This window comes from Peromyscus californicus, unplaced genomic scaffold (assembly GCF_007827085.1).
Source record: "Peromyscus californicus insignis strain IS unplaced genomic scaffold, ASM782708v3 Scaffold_12__1_contigs__length_115047231, whole genome shotgun sequence".
Lineage (NCBI taxonomy): Eukaryota > Metazoa > Chordata > Mammalia > Rodentia > Cricetidae > Peromyscus > Peromyscus californicus.
Genome location: NW_026294413.1, coordinates 80,261,357 through 80,278,160, shown reverse-complemented (window position 1 = coordinate 80,278,160; position 16,804 = coordinate 80,261,357). Strand labels below are relative to the sequence as shown.

The 16,804-nt window shown below is 41.4% G+C and overlaps 1 protein-coding gene across 3 annotated transcripts in view; it reads right to left on the bottom strand.

Annotated features, from left to right (window-relative positions):
* Positions 1–16,804, bottom strand: part of Adk (adenosine kinase) — a 409,106-nt gene that overhangs the window by 373,795 nt on the left and 18,507 nt on the right. The window contains exon 1 of one of the 3 annotated variants that reach the window (XM_052733566.1): positions 8,820–8,981. The exons of the other annotated variants lie outside the window; for them this stretch is intronic. Coding sequence (XP_052589526.1) covers positions 8,820–8,833 — 14 coding nt within the window. The 5' untranslated portion in view covers positions 8,834–8,981. Of the gene's footprint in view, positions 1–8,819; positions 8,982–16,804 lie in introns of those variants that run through there. 3 annotated transcript variants of the gene reach the window in all.

The window sequence follows — 16,804 nt, the reverse complement described above, 5'->3', positions numbered from 1 at the left end:
TGTTTTAATAACTATGTCCAGACTGCAAAACTGCCTCATCTTTAAATAATTAGATCCCAGACCTCCAAATCTGAAGAAAATACATATACAGCTCCAAAAGGTGATTCAAACACTGTGCTGCTCAGATTTTGTCAACTTGACACAGCCAGAGTTATCTAGGAAGAAGAACCTCAATTGAGAAAACGCCCCCATCGGATTGCCTGTAGACAAGTTAGTAGGTTATTTTCTTGATTAATGATTGATGTGGAAGGGCCTAGCTCATGGGGGTTGGGGAGCGGCGCATCCTGAGCAGGTAGTCCTAGGTTGTATAAGAAAGCAAACTAGGGGGCTGGAGAGATGGTTCAGTGGTTAAGAGCACTGGCTTCTCTTCCAGAGGACCCAGGTTCAATTCCCAGCACCCACATGGCAGCTCACAGCTGTCTGTAACTCCAGTTCCAGGGATCTGACATCCTCACACAGACACACACGCAGGCAAAACACAAATGCACATAAAATAAATAAACTATATTTATTTATATTTATTTTATCAAGCTGAACAAGCCTGGAGGAGAGGGCCAACAAGCAGCATTGCTTCGTGGCCTCTGCTTGGGTTCCTGCCCCCAGAGTCCTCCCCTGCTTGAGTTCTTGAGCTACCTTCCTTTGATGATGGACTGTGATCTGGAACGGTAAGATGAAATAAACCCTTTCCTCTCCAAGTTGCTTCAGTATCGCCTTTATTACAGCAATAGAAATCAAAGGGAGACACTATTCCTATCTGCCTCTCCCCAGTTCCACCGTAAATCTGAAAAGAAACAGCCCTCAAACACTAAACCCAGGCGGCAGGCGGCCCCTGGAAAGGTGAGAAATGTGCTGGTGCTCTTTCAAAGCGCCATTTCAGAGAACTGCTATCTTTTCAGCTTACTGACAGCTCCAATCTCAATGCCTCCCGTTATTTGACCTGATCTTGAGCTTGCCCTGTGCTAAGAGTTTTCCCCAAGAGTATCTGTCAAAAACAACCAGCTGCAATTGTTTAACATTCCAGCTTCTTGAAGCAGTTGGAACAAACAAGCTAACCAAAAACATAAAAGGAAAAGTGTGAGAAATCAATGTCCACAGAGGGTTTGGGACATCCAGAATGTTCCTGCAATTGCTGTGAGCATGTTCAAGGAAGACAAGCGAAGGCCCAACCACCTCTGCCTCGGCTGTACAAGCACAAGGAAAGTGTCGGTAGCGCTGTAAGCTTGGCTGGGTGTTTAGGATGTGCCTCAACAAGCACATGGTATCTCTAAGCAGACTGGGAAACAGTAGCGAGTAGTAACAAGAATGCGCAGAAACTAGAATCCTCAGGCATTGCTGTTGGAAATGTAAAATGATGCAGCCACATTGGGAAACAGTTTAGTAGCTTCTGAAAGAGGAGGAGGAAGCAATGGAGAAGGAAGAAGACAGGAAAACTGGAGAGAGTTGAGGAAGGCTGCTTTCACCTCAAAAGGACAAAAAGAAATGGTTTATTCTAAAGCCAAATGGGAGTGATTATGCCCAGGAATAGTTCCCCCAAATACCATGTTCCAACATGGTAACAGTTCCATGAAGTTTTACAATAATAGATCAAAGAAAATCATAAATCATAAAGATACTTTCTGAATACATTGGTAGAAACATCAGAAAAGCTGGGAAATCTCAACTATAGGCCTCAGATCAGTTTATACATTCCAAAAGATTTCTCTAATGGTCACAAAAATATTAGGTCACATACAGAGGAAAGTAATAAATGGTTATTAAGTGGTTTAAAGATGGCCCAGGATAATTTGGCTCTGGATTTGGCAACATTCCTTCATTTCCACATCATTAAAGTTCTAATGAGTCAGTCAGCCTTTGTTGTCAGCTTTTTTCCAGGGATTCTTGCTCACAAAGTAACATAAAATTATCCTATGAAGCTGTATCCCTTCCTAGGAGAAACAAACATATGGCAAAACAAAAACTTACACATGGACGCTTACAGTACTATTATTCATAGTAGCCACAGTGAAAATAACCCATATAGCTGGGTAAACAAAATATATTTACACACCAAAAAGTATTCAAACATAAGAAGGAATGAAATACTGATAATCTGATGTGACAAGGATGAAACTACATTACATGACTGTGCTCATGACACATCAGAACAAGAATTCACAGAGGCAAAAAAAAAGTAGATCTCACGGTTGCCAAAGGATGGTTGGTGATGTGGAATAGGTGGAAAGTAACTACTAACAGTTACGATGCTTCATTTTAAATCGATAAAAATTATACAGCAATGATACTTATTCAACCCTGTAAGTTTAACGGAAGCACTGATCTGTCCAGTTTAAATTTATTTTATGCTATATGAATCATATCTTTAAAATAATTAAAACAAATGGACATAATTTGTATTTATAAAATGCTAAATTAAACAACTGCAGCATGAGGTTTCCACTCAAAATATTATTGAATGAGGCTAGGGAGATGACTCGGTAGTTAAATGCTTGCATGCTACGCAAGGATGAGGACCTGACCTCATAAAAGACTGGCTGGCAAGGTGGCTCAGTTGGTTAAGGCCCTTGCTTCCAAGCCTAACAGTCCGAGTTCAATATCCAGGACCCCTATGGTAAAGGGACAGAGCCAGTTCCCTTGGGATTTCCTCTGACTGCTACATTCTCACCATGGCACATGTGTTTACATACAAACAGGGACACACGCAAGCACATAAATGTTTAAGCAGAGGAGGAAAACCACATAAAAGATGGGTGCTGAGACCCACCTCTGGATTCCCAACACTGGGAGACCGAAACATAAGGATCCTAGGGGCTCACTGACCAGTCTAGTCAAAATGGCAAGCCGCAGGTTCAGTAAGGGACCCACTTCAAAAAATAAGATGGAGAGAGATAGAGGAACACACACAGTATCTACCTTTGGTCTCCACGCATGCACATAACACATGCACATGAGCACACACACTCACATGTGCATGCACGAACACACATACACATTAATGAATGAAATTAAAGAGTTCAAAATCAAATGCAACATTCACCAAAACAGACCACTGTCTAGGCCATAAAGCTAGTCTTTGTAAATATAAAAGGACTGATATGATAATATAATGAATGAAATTGTAATTCTAGCCTAGGTTACATGGTAAAACCATGTGTCAAAGTAATCATACAGGGGCTGGGCGGCGGTGGCGCACGCCTTTAATACCAGCACTCGGGAGGCAGAGCCAGGCGGATCTCTATGAGTTCAAGGCCAGGACAGGCACCAAAACTACATGGAGAAACCCTGTCTCAAAAAACAAAAACAAAAACAAACAAAAAAATAATCATACACACACAAACAAAAAATTGAGGGACTGATGAGATGGTTCAACACGTAAAGATGTGTAGCGTGTGTGATATCAAAGGTTCTGTCTCCAGCACTGAGAGAGAAAGAAAAACAAAAAATAGTGAATGCAGGATCTATGGTTTTATAGTATATATACTTTGGCATAAAAATTGCAAACTAAGAAGGATAATGTGTGTCCCTTGGCTATACAACCCTTCCATTTATATCCTAACTCAAAATTATCATCATAAACAAAAGTAGGCAAACCCAAGTAACCCTTACTGTACAAGACTCTTTATACGAATTTATAGAATAGGTAAAATTAATCAATGGTAACGGAATTACGCAAGTAGTTGTCTGGGTGGTGAGGGGAACAGGATTAATTGAAAAGGGGTAAAAGGGAACATCTCAAAAGTTGTCCCATAGCTAAACCTGAGTGCTGTTTGCACAAGTAATTATACTGTCAATACTCAGCTATACCAGGACTGTAGCTCAATGGTAGAATTATCTTTGTTTGCATATTCTAGAATAATTCATCTCTGACCAGCATTATCTGTTTTGTTTTGTTTCATTTCTTATTGGGACATTCTTTTTCAACACACAAACATGTTGGTATTTCAACCCCAGGCCCCCCAAATCTTCATTTCCAGCATGTATTTCCAGCTCCTCTATTATATCCCTGCTCTCCTAACAGTAAAACAGTTCTAAGAAATAATAAATGCTCCACTAAATAGCAAATTCCTCTAAGCTATATAAAACTGGTTTTGTATATTTATTTATTCTGTGTGTGTGTGTGTGTGTGTGTGTGTGTGTGCGCGCGCGCAAGCGCGCGCGTGCGCGCATGCTACTTGTGTGGGGGTCAGAGGACAATTTGCAGGAATAGGCTCTCTCCTTCCACCATGTGAGCTCCTTTTTAAATCCCCACAACTCAACAATAATAGGGAAGGCGTTATTATTATCTCTGTTTAACAGACTAGGAAAGAATTGCTAGGAAAAGATTCAGCAAGATTATATAACCTTCCAAAAATCAGACAGCAAATAAATGCTTCTAAACTTTACATAATGTGCTTTCTTGTTCAATATACTACATTGAGACACTCAGAACTCTTTTAATATAAAAATGTTTGGTCAAAGAGAAACACCCAGGTGTAGACAAAAAAAAAGGGGGTACAGCCATTATTTATGGCCCTATTTCAAATAACATTCCAACAACTAAGAATTGCTATGACAATATGATTATACTGTATACATGAGGTGACCAGACAATTTACTATTCAAATGGAACACTTTCAAGAATAAATAAAAAAACTACCAGTAATTATGTGAAGATAATAGGCATCTTCCAGCACTGCTCTGGGCAAACTGGGATTTGTAGTCACCTGGCTTATAAGACAACTTCATTTATGTTTTATTGGAGCATTTTTAAAAAAGCAACAACCAGAGATAAAGACATAGCTGCAAGACAAATGCAGCAGGAAAGGGTTAACATTCGGACAGTCGACTATCACTTGGTTCCAGTTTTATCTCTGACAGTTCTGCTTAATGTAGCGCTTCTCTGGCTGGAATGATTTGCAGTTAGAAAACCTTGTGTGTTTTCTCAAACAAAGATGACCTATTTATAAATATGAGCATTAACAGCTGACAACATGGCACATAAGGAAAAGGTTCCTGTTTCAGTTTTTCAAGACAGTTCATAAATGAAATGGTTTCAGTGTGTCTTAAAATCTTATTTGAGCCACCAAGAAACCTCACAACATAACAGTTTATTTAGTAATCTGAATTTTTAAATTCTTTCAAAGAAAGAGAAGGGAGGGAGAGAGGGAGGGAGGGAGGGAGGTAAAGAAGGAGGGAAGGAGGGAGGGAGGGAGGGAGGAAGGGAGGGAACCCACAGGTCCTAAAATGAATTTGAAAATTCTGCTGAAATGCTTCAAAGAAACCATCTCAACAAAATTCCATCTTAGCCCTACTTTAGTCTCTATATAATACTCTCTGTCTGAGTGGTTTGGACGATTCTGTTGGATGTACCTCAAAAGTCCTGAGCCTTAAAGAGAAAAATACCCCAGGACCCCACCCACAGCCCACATGAACTTTCCAGTGTGGGTTTAGCCCATGGTGGCCCAGAATGATGATGATGGAGGGCACAGTCATACTCAGAGTCCCAAAATAGTCTCAGCCAAACTACCCTGACCATTCAGACTACATAGCACATACCCTCACTGCCCCCCACACTGCATCCCACAAACTTGGTTCCCTAGCACAACTTGGGAGTTGTAAACAACCTCAAACCAGACTGCACACTGAGGTTATGAAGACAAGGCAATGTTCACAGAGAAATTTTTAAAGTGTTACTCAGTAAAAAGTACACAAAGCAGTAGTCAAAGGTCTACATTCTATCTTAGACTCTACCCCTAGCTAACAAGGACATATCACTTCAATTGGGAAAGCAGTTCCTGCAGAGAAAAAGAAAAAATTTTAAAATACTAAGTTTCCTAAGCTTAACTAAGGCTTTAACATTGCTACTGGAACAATTAAGAGTGTCAAAAGTGTTGGTCTATCAACTATGTTCTATCATGGCCCAGATGAAGACCAGTTAGGGTCTGATACACATAGCAAAGGACAACAGTTGTTCTCCAAGGACAGCTGGCTTTGTAAGCCATAAATTTAGATTCTTCATCACTAACAGTGGATAGAATAAAATACAAATTATGAAAATCAGACTATTTTCAGCCAAATCATTCAAGACTTTAAGCTTAAAAAAAAGGATTTTGTTTAAAATAATTAGGAAGTCTTAAGAGCTGACTGCTATACTAAAAAGGGCATTTAATGAGGCATTCACCAACTAAGATAGTCTTAAGTGAGATATCTAGAGATCTAGGATCTAGTTCAAGACATGTTTATGTGAACTTGAACAAATTATCTAATTTTTAGTGCCTTCAACTATAATATGAGGCAATTAGATGTTTGTTTCCTGTCTATAAAGTGAAGTTTTAAGCATATCTTTTCTTTTCAGATGACATCATTCCCTAAGGAAATTTTTTTAAAGGCTTTTATGACTAAGACTATATTCCACTTATAAAATGTCTTAAAATTTAAAAGCATTGAACAAATAGTGACACACACCTATCATCTCAGCACTCAGGAGCAAGAGGGTACAGATTTTGAGGCCAGCCTGGGCTATTATAGCAAACTCTAAGCTAGCCTAGTTTACACAGTGAGACCCTGTCTCAAAACATCCAAAACAAAAAACAAAGTTTGAAAGTACATTTCCCCAAAAACACTGCAGGACACAGGTTAGCAGTGCAGCAAAGAGGTATTTCATTAAACAAATACCCACAGTAGAAAAGAATTAGAAAAGAGTCTCAATTAGATTCTGGTTGTGTCTGGTTTCTAATCCTATATTCTTTGATAGCCATTTCAAAGTCACACATTACTATATTTAGCAACAATTATTTTAAGTGTGGGGTAAAAGCAAGAACACAAGACATGAGGTCAGATTTTGATAACTTGGGATCACCAGAAAAGGATACTAATAGCTAGCTTTTGGGCTACTGTTAGACTGAGCAGTGAACAGGAACATGCCTAACATCATGGCTGATAAAGTTAAAGACATCACAGAATTACATTAGCTGCAGTCCTCCCTGGGGACTTTCAAAACTGTCACAATCTAGTGCCGCTTCACCTTCCACATCCTCCCTGCCTATGCCTGAACCAAGTTACCAGAGATTCCTACAGATGTCTCACATCTGTATTAATTTTTCATAAAATTTAAAGTGTACTGTTTCTAAAAGACCATCAAGATTTAGATTCAATTCCTATCTTTGCTACTAATAAGGCACTCAAGTTTTCTTCAATTTAGTTCCGACAACAGTGTGATTTTTTTTTTCAATCCATGTCACTGTAGCCCAAGACTTTAAACAGACCCCGAAGAAGCAGACAAAACCTTCACTATCACTTATCCATCTTTCCAAAATACATCCAAAGCTGGTGTTAACTTTAAATCAGTCTTGAAAACAACTACTGGATTCCTACATCACAGACACATCTTGCTGCTGCCTGCTAAACAACAGAAGCTTCAGATTTGGACGTTTCTCCAATGAGGAGTGGCCAGGAAGAAAATGGGCAATTAAAACCACCCAGAGGATATGCTTGTCATACAAAAGGCCCTGAATTCAATTCCCAGAACAACAACAACAAAAAGAATTCACCTAAGAACAGAAGATTCTTTAGAAGGCATTTGGCCAGCACACCTAATTTGTCTGTGATGATGGGAAGGCAAGTAGGAATGAGAAGAAGAGGAATTAACTGCTGCCATATAACACTATCCTAATTCATCAAAAAAATGCCATTAATTCTAAAAGGCACATTTATATGACGAAATGTTATTTACCAAAAAGCCCACACGGGTCTCCATATTTCCACACCTAACTTTCTCCTGCATAATGACCAGTACTCTTTGTCCATCTTAATACATAATTGTGTATGTAAGAGAGAAGACAGCAACCAAGCTGCATCCTATCTTACCTGAGGACTAGGTTCTAAGTGAGTACCTAAATCACCACCAAAAAGCCACTAAATTACCAGGGCTTAGGTCCTTTAAAGCTAATAGCCACAACTTTACTTCTCTTTAAATTTGAGCGGGGGGGGGGGGGGGGGGGGGGGGGGGGCTCCCTTTCTTTTGGAAAATAAAGGCCAAGATCTACTTTTAAAAAGGCATTCCAAAACACTGGGTAAATGAGGAAAGTTATCTTTTTTATAAATAGTCAAATTTACATAAACATTCAGTAGAAGCTAAATAAAGTGGGCAAGGCAACTTAGGTATCACCATTGCCAAAAAAAAAAAAAAATAAGGAACCGTCAAAATCCTGGATCTGTGATTGGGTGAGTCTGCTTTCATTATATTTCTACATCTCACAAAATTAATTTCAACTCGTGACGCTCAGATAAAAGTAGGTAAACATATGGTACCTTCAAGAACCAAAGTACTAATTCCAGTCATAGGCAAATATTTTAGGGACACATAATTTCACAACTTAGGAACAATCTACATGAGAAGTGCCAACTTTGCAGATCTGCTCATGGCCAACCATGAAGTTCTGTCAGAAGGCATGACACACAGGCATGGGCACACACTGTGCATGGCACATTCCCCTGGGGCCAGGGTCATCCCGGGGTGGGTCGATGAGGGCGGGAGGTAGCGACATTTTCATGAGAAATCCATTACACACATACACAAACAAGCCTCAGACCCTGGAATCTGAGCAAGGGTCACCTCAAGCAAGCGGCGACAAATAGGGCAGCGCCTTATGCCACAGACCCAAAAACTTCGGAGGACACCAGAAATGCCCTGATTGGTTAAGTGTGAGGGGAACATCCAACGTGACGGGGGCCGGCGGCAAAGGGTAGCTCCAGACCATCCAAGGGAAGGGAAGATAGTTCTCCCGGGAGCAGTGAGCTCACGCCCAGCCGGGACACAGCTGTAGCGGCCGCCCTCCGCTTACCTGGAGGACGTCATGACTTCACCTTCCCGTCCCGCAGCGCAGCGCCCCGCGTCCGATGCTCAGCGTCCACCCTGGTAGCAGCAGGTACCACAGCAACTGCTGCTCCCTAGCTCTGGCACTCAGCGACCGAGAGCGCGTCCTCACACACCCCGCGCGCGGGCGGCCCGGGGCGAGCTGGCCCCGCACGCCCATTGGCTGCAGCCAGAGGAGGGCGGACGCCCCGCCCCCGCCAGGCCGCTGCAGCCCCGCCCCCAGCCCTGAGCGCCGAGGCTCGCCGCCCGCGCGGCTCGGTCAGGCTCGCCGCCACGCCGGCTAGCTGACCTGCCAGAGGGCTGGCTAGCGGGCACGGTGGCCATCTTGAGTCCTGGTAACCACCTCCCCGTTGCCCTCCCGGCCCCACAGGGCAACAAGGTTGAGTGCCCGCCTCAAAAATGGCCGCGCCGCTGGCAACCGGGTTCGTAGTCACATGGGCACGCTCTACCTCGGCGAGCTCAGGTCCCTTTAACAGCTCTGGGGAAAGGGACGCTGTCAGGACAAATTGTGGACGTGGTTTAACAGCCTGCAAAACCTCATCTGCAGACGAAAAGCAGCCGCCTGGGAAACCTCAGCGGGGGGGAAACTAAAAGCGTGGCAACAGCTGCAAGACGCGCTGAATTCCTCCACGCTGCAGCCTCGGGGAGTCAGTTGCAGATCCCAAATGTTCTTGAACTTCAGAAACACTTAAGGCAGCTTATCTAATATAAATGTATTCAGGGTTCACTAAACTGTGAATCAGAATCTAGGTGAGTGAGGTCCCCGACATCCGGTATTTTTAGCGTGTACCCAGGTGATCCAGGTATGCACTAAAGTTTTACACCCTGTGATCCAAATTACCCAACGCCCTATTTGTCAAGCACGTCTGATTACCTCGCTTTCCTCAGTACAGGAGCTGTAAAACAAGCATTTAAAATGCTACAAGAAAATGATGTTAATGAGCTATGGTGAGTTAAGAAACCGATAATGAACTAATAAAAGCTGCGGGGAAACGGAGAGGGAGTGGTATCGGTAAATGCTTTATGCCCCCAAATAGCCTTTGTTTATTCCTTCTTTATTCTCTGTGTAATAATATTTATGTTAGCAGAGGACAACATAGGGCGGCACTCATTTACTGAGCACATACAATAGTGCTCAATTTTATCGGTTTGAGATATATCAGGAAGGAGTCCAACACCATCAGGCATTAAAATGTGGCTGATGGGGAGGGGATGGGCAGAAGGAGCAGCTCAGCTGTAAAGTGTTTGTCTTGAAAGTAGAAGGACCTGAGTTCAGTCTCCAGGGCCCACTTTCCTGAAGGAGCAGAGGGGAAGGGAGGAATGTGGCTCTGCCGGTAAAGTCTGCTACCAAACTTAGGACCTGAGTTCAAGTCCCAGGACCCATTTGATGGAGGCAAGACTCGATGTCCATCCTCTGGCCTCCAGATATATACCATAGAGAACGTCTCCACCCCAACAAATTTTTTTTTTAATTTTTAAGTGGGTGCTTGCTGCCAGGTGGCTGACCTTCAGATCGCCTTATCTCAAGCAGCAGGACTTTCTGCTAGGCTTCTCCATTCTTCTCCTTTCCAGTTTAAAGATTTACAACTTGCCTACCTTGAGGTTTTCCTCTTGAACTCTAATAAACTGTCCTTGGGCTTCAAAAAAAAACCCATAAAACCAAACGGGGGAGGTATAGAGGGGTGTGATAGTGTGTGCTTTGGGGGCTGAAGAGATGTCTCAGTGAAAAGGGCACTTGCTGTTCTTCCAGGGCCTGTGTTCAGATCCCAACACCCATATCAGGTAGCTCACAACCACTCCAGCCAGCTCCAGGGAATCTGGACTACCGGGGCACCTGCACATATGTGGCATACATTCTCTCTCTCTCTCTCTCTCTCTCTCTCTCTCTCTCTCTCTCTCTCTCTCTCTCTCACACACACACACACACACACACACGTCATTTTTGAAACTGTGATTGAAGGAACCAAGAAAAAACAATGTACTTAATTTTAGTGTTAAAACTGAAGCACTGTGATTTCTCTTGAGGCTCAGAAAAATATATTTAGAGATACTAGTACCTTCAGAAATTTAAACACAAAAATATTACTTCAACAAACTTGACTCAGATGTGGTTGTTTTTTCAGAGTCACTGGATAAAGACAAAGAAGAAGTATGGAGGCTGAGGAGTGAGCTAGATGGCAGAGCATGTGTACACTAGGTTCAGTCTCAACTCCTCCCAACTGCTCTTCTGTCTACTTTATCTAATCTTGTGTTAGGAGGCTGCTATAACAGCAAACAGACAGCTAACCCCAAGGAGCTGACTGACTCTAGATAGCAGAACAAAGATGTGGACCCACCTACTAATCTTTTCAACAGATGCTCCAGGCCCGGAAATAATAGTAATGTTCTTAAAACGCAGCCAGTCTGTTTTTAGGAGTACAATAAAATTAAAAAGCGCTCCAGAATATTTTTAGTGGGATGATAAATGAGCATATTTCTAGAAAGTCTTTGGCAATGTGTATCAGAAATTTCATTTTTGAAGCTATTTATTAAAAAGTAGACCAATATAAACAAATATTTTATATCAATACAAACTTCAGCATTAAGAATACCAAAAATATAATGTGTACTTAGGTAATATTTCAATAACAGATTATAGAGCTATTATGAAATGTTTCCACAGATTTTTTTCAAAGAAATAAGAAAATGCTCAAAGGCATAGTGTAAAATGAAAAATATAAACAAAGATACAGAATATAATCTGGAGTTTTTTTAATGAATAACATATATACACAGAAAAAGACTGGGAATAACACACCTAAATACCACCATTGGTTTTCCATGGAAAGAAAACTTACATGAAGATTTTAATATATATATATTATACAGTTTATAAATTTTCTAACACCTATTGGTTTTTGTTTATTGTTATTTTGGTTTTTTGTTTCTTTCTTTCTTTTTTGGTTTTTTCAAGACAGGGTTTCTCTGTGTAGCTTTGCGCCTTTCCTGGAACTCACTCTGTAGCCCAGGCTGGCCTCGAACTCACAGAGCTCCGCCGGGCTCTGCCTCCCGAGTGCTAGGATTAAAGGCGTGTGCCACCACCGCCCGGCTTGTTTTTTATATTTATTTATGGGTTGTCCCACACATCCCACGGTGTGCCCATGGAAATCAAAGGACATCTTTCAAGAGTTAGTTGTCTCCTACCTTAGGAGTCCTGGGAATTGGTTCTAGGTTGTCAGATTTGGTTGCCAGCACCTTTACCCACTGAACCATCTCAATGGCCCAAGAGGGTTTTGTTTTGCAAATTTTTGGTTTTGTTTTGTTTTCTGAGATGGAGTTTCCACTTTGTACCTACTTCCAGCTGTCCTAGAACTCACCATGGTAGCCCAGGCTGGCTGGCTTTAAACTCAGAATCCTGCTACCACTCCCCAAATCCTGAGATTATAAGCATGCACTACACTACCAGGCCCATTTACATACTGGTTTGATAGTCATTTAATGTTTTTGTAAATTATTTTACTTTTAGTTTTTAAAGATTTACTTAATTACGTGTATGAGTGTCTGCTACACATTATATGTGTACTACAGGGGTGCAGATCGTTTTTTTTTATTTGCGATAGAATCTCACTGTATATCTCAAGCTGGCCTTATATTCACAATCCTCTTGCCTCAGCATCCCAAGTACTGGGATTATAGGTCTATGGCACTATGCCTAGCTCTGTAATAGTAATTTTATTTATGATTGTGACTGTTACGTATGTATATGCATATCGATGCATTAAGTGTGGTAAATGAGGATCAAACAGGACCTCATGAATGCTAGACAAACACTCTATCACCAAGCTAAATCCCCAGTACTTTGTCATCTTAAAATGGCTTAAAAATGAAAAGCAGCCGGGCGGTGGTGGCGCACGCCTTTAATCCCAGCACTCGGGAGGCAGAGGCAGGCGGATCTCTGTGAGTTCGAGGCCAGCCTGGGCTACAGCGCGAGATCCAGGAAAGGCGCAAAGCTACACAGAGAAACCCTGTCTCGAAAAACCAAAAAAAAAAAAAAAAAAAAAAAAAGAAAAGCATCCCTGCTCTTTTAAAAAATTCTATATTTTTAAGAACACAACTATCCTTATTTTGAGAGGAGCTGGGTTTATTTTGTAACTGTCTCATCTTTTCATGTACATGAATTTTTTAAAGACAGGAATAATAAAAAAAATCTATGATTTTCTTAATTGCTTGGTCACAATTTCATGATAATTAAAAGTAAAAAAAAAACAAAACAAAAACCACTTTGGGGCTTTGTTTGAGTGGCCCAGTTGTCACCACAGGGATGTTCCCACATGATACAAAATGTTGAAAAGATCATATTTTTAAAGCAATTTTTATCTTCCTCACAAGAGAAAACATCTTACAACTTGTGTCCCTGAATAAAACGATTTACCACAGGAGGCAGAGGTAAGTGGATCTCTGTGAGTTCAAGGTTACCTAGTCTACATAGTGAATTCCAGGCCAGCCAGAGCTACAAAGTCAGACCATGTCTCAAAACAAACAAAGGTATACTATAGTATAAGGTGGTTTTGGGGGGTAGGGGGGGGTGAGGTTTGTTTGGTTTGGTTTGGTTTTTCGAGACAAAGTTTCTCTGTGTAGTTTTGATACCTGTCCTGGAACTTGCTCTGTAGACCAGGCTGGCCTCGAACTCACAGAGATCCACCTGCCTCTGCCTCCCGAGTGCTGGAATTTAAAGTGTGCACCACCACCACCCAGCCATAGTATAAGGTTTAAGGGAAAAAAACAAACAAACAAAAGAAACGTCTGGAAATGTGGGGATGGGAATTCTGGTCTGGTTTTGTTTTTTATGATTTATTTTTATTATTTTTTAATGAGATGTATATGTATTGGGGTACAATTATGTACATGTGACTGCAGAGGAGGCCAGAAGAGGGCATATGTCCCAGAGTTGGAATTACAGGCAGTTGTGAGTAACCTGACTCTGGTGCTGAGAACCAATCTAGAGTCCTCTACAGAGCAGAGTATGGTCTTAACCACTGAGCCACCTTTCCAGCCCCAAGGAGATGGGGATTTTAATTGTGGAATTGCCAAACCTTTCTAACCTTCAACAAATCACTTGACCATCAGCTTCCTTATCTGAAACACAAAGGAGTTCACTCTATGTGACAGATCAGGTACACTTCAGTTCTTCCTAGAGAAAGAACTGTGTACTTGTGTCCAATACAAATTGAGTAGTTTCTTTAAAGAATCAATCAATATTAGTTTTAGTTTTAGTTAGAGAAGGTCATTCAAATAAACACTGGAATATGTAGCTAGTTCAAGAGACATTACAAGAAATCTACTGTTTCCTTCTGGTTATCTGCATATTCTTAGGTTGTATTTCAATTTAATGTCCCATTTTCAAACAATCTTTAAATGGAAACTGACAATTTATTGGAGAATTTGAAGCGTACAGTAACACTTGCGTGTTTATTTAGTAAAAAATTGCTAACAAAACTCTCTCAGGCATACACACAAGTGTTTAATTTTCAGTGACCTACAAATGTCTGGTGCTCAATGAAAAAACTATTTAAAAGTACAGAACACTGCTTCCCAAGCATTCATTAATATTTATTTAGTGTTGTGCATGCCTTTAATTCTAGCACTAAGGAGGCAAAGGCATGTGGATCTCTGTGAGTTTCAGACCAGTCTTGTCTATGTAGCAAGTTTCAGGCCAGTCAGGACTACACAGTGAGACCTTGTCTAATTCACATATACATTATACATTTATCCATTAACGGACTATATATATATATAAACAATGCTCCTTTTATGGAATTCACATTCAATCTGAAGTGTTGATGAATAACCAAGAAACAGACAAGAACCAAATAATCAAGTGTTATATGGGAGGCACAGAGGTCCTTGTGCTCACAGATAAGCACTAGGGGAACCAGAAATGTTAGAAATGTTAAACAGACGGGGTTGTTCCTTCAAAGGAAGGGATGCATAACCTGTTATCCGTCCAGAAAACTGGGAGCGGATGTGGTTAATAGCCTGGTGTTCTTTGCACTATCTGTGTGGCCAAGACCATACCAGATCCTCCCCTAGACCCTTATCATCAATCAATGACCCCATCTTTATGGAAGCTGTCACTTGTACTTTACAAAGTGTTTCAACGTAATGTAATCACATCTTAAGTTTTATTATAGTACATGGGACTGAGTTATTACCAAGAAAGTCTTCATCAAATTTTGCTGTGCTAAAATATGACTAAAATAAACTGCTCTGCTCAGACTCCTGATGTTTGAACCAACACTAGCTACTAGTTGTGTTGAAATGAAGTGCTGTCTTGCCTCTCTCTCATGGCGTGTCACTCTGCTGGCTGTGGCAGTATTCAGAGAATTACAACCAAGACATCAATGCAGGGATTGCTTTTGCGAAGGGTAATCAAGGAAGTTCTCTCTCTGCCAAGGGAGAACTAAGTTACAAGAGCTAGGTAGGGAAGGCCATTCCACACAAAGCAAACCTAAAGGACGAACTTGACCACCAGTCTAAAGAAAAAAACAAAACAAGGAGAACATCATCTGGCCAGTGCAAGACACAGACCTACGAGACACAATGAGCCTAGGACCTAACAGGAAGCCACTGTCATTTAGTTTTAAACAAAGGAAAAAATGTAATCTTACTTTGTTAAAAGATTACTCGGACTTTGTATGTGTGGAACGGAGAAGGGAGTCATGAAAGCAAAGGAGCACGTCAGAAGCTTGGCACAGCAATCCAGGGGACACATGTAAGCAGTCTGAAGCACAAACGTAGGAATGGGTATGAGGCAGCTGGACCCAGGAGGCATTTGGAGATAACCAGCAGACCCTGCTAGAAGACAAGTGTGGAGGGAGGGTGGAGCTGCAGCTCACTGACAGAGAGAGTGGGAGCTTGGGAGACTGGAGTTCTCAGAGTCAGAGAGAGATGGAGAAAACACAATTCAATCTCTAGTCTGCCTTGAACCATAATGCTTTCTGTGGTTGTTCTTTTAAGATTTATTTTTTTATGAGTTTTTTGCGCACATGTATGTAAGTGCACTACATGCATGGAGTGCCTGTGGAGGCAAGAAGGCAGTAAGAGTCCCTGGAACTGTAGTTACAGCCCATTGTGAGCCACTGTAGGTGCTGGGAACGAAATCAGGTTCGCTACTGAAGCGGCAAGTGCTCTTAACTCCGGAGTCATCTCTCCAGTCCTGTTTTCTGTTTTCTATCAATGAAATAAAAATATGTGACCTGACTTGTGTATTCGGTTTCACAGGACAATAGCCTTAAGGGGAACAACTCTACTTTGGCATCTTCTAGCAGCCTCGGGTGTACATAAAACTCGTGTCGGCCTTGATTACACTAGACACAACGCTGTGTAAGTCACCAAGTACTCTCCCGCCAGAACCACGGCAGCCCTGGCAGAAGATGCATTACTGTCACACTTTACATTTTACAGAGGAAAAACTCTGAAGCTCCAAGTGATTAAATAATCCGTCTCAAGTCATACTTCATATAGGCCAGAAACCCAAGCCACGACAGTCTGACTTTAGAACTGGGGCTAATTACATACACTACAGCACCCAGTATCACTGGAATAAACTCAAGGTGTTCTAGCATGTCTGAGACTTTTATAAATACCCAAGTCTCACAGCATTTTATCCACGAGGCACTAATCCAGTCACACACAGCTTTCTAAGTAGCTACAGCATCGTACAAAATACTTTCAGAAACTACTTTTCTTAGATTTGTTAACATTTCAACCACAATTTCATTTCTGTCAAAATGACTTTTTTTTTTTTAATCAAAATAAAAAAGCTTTTCTTTTCCACCCTCCAAGAATTTAGAGGCCATCAGTGTAATCGCATTCACATATACTCCCAGCCATGCAGAAGCTGAGGCAAGAGCGCGCAAGGTTCAAAGCTAGCCTGTACTACACAGAGTTTGAGGGCAGCTTGGATTTCATAGA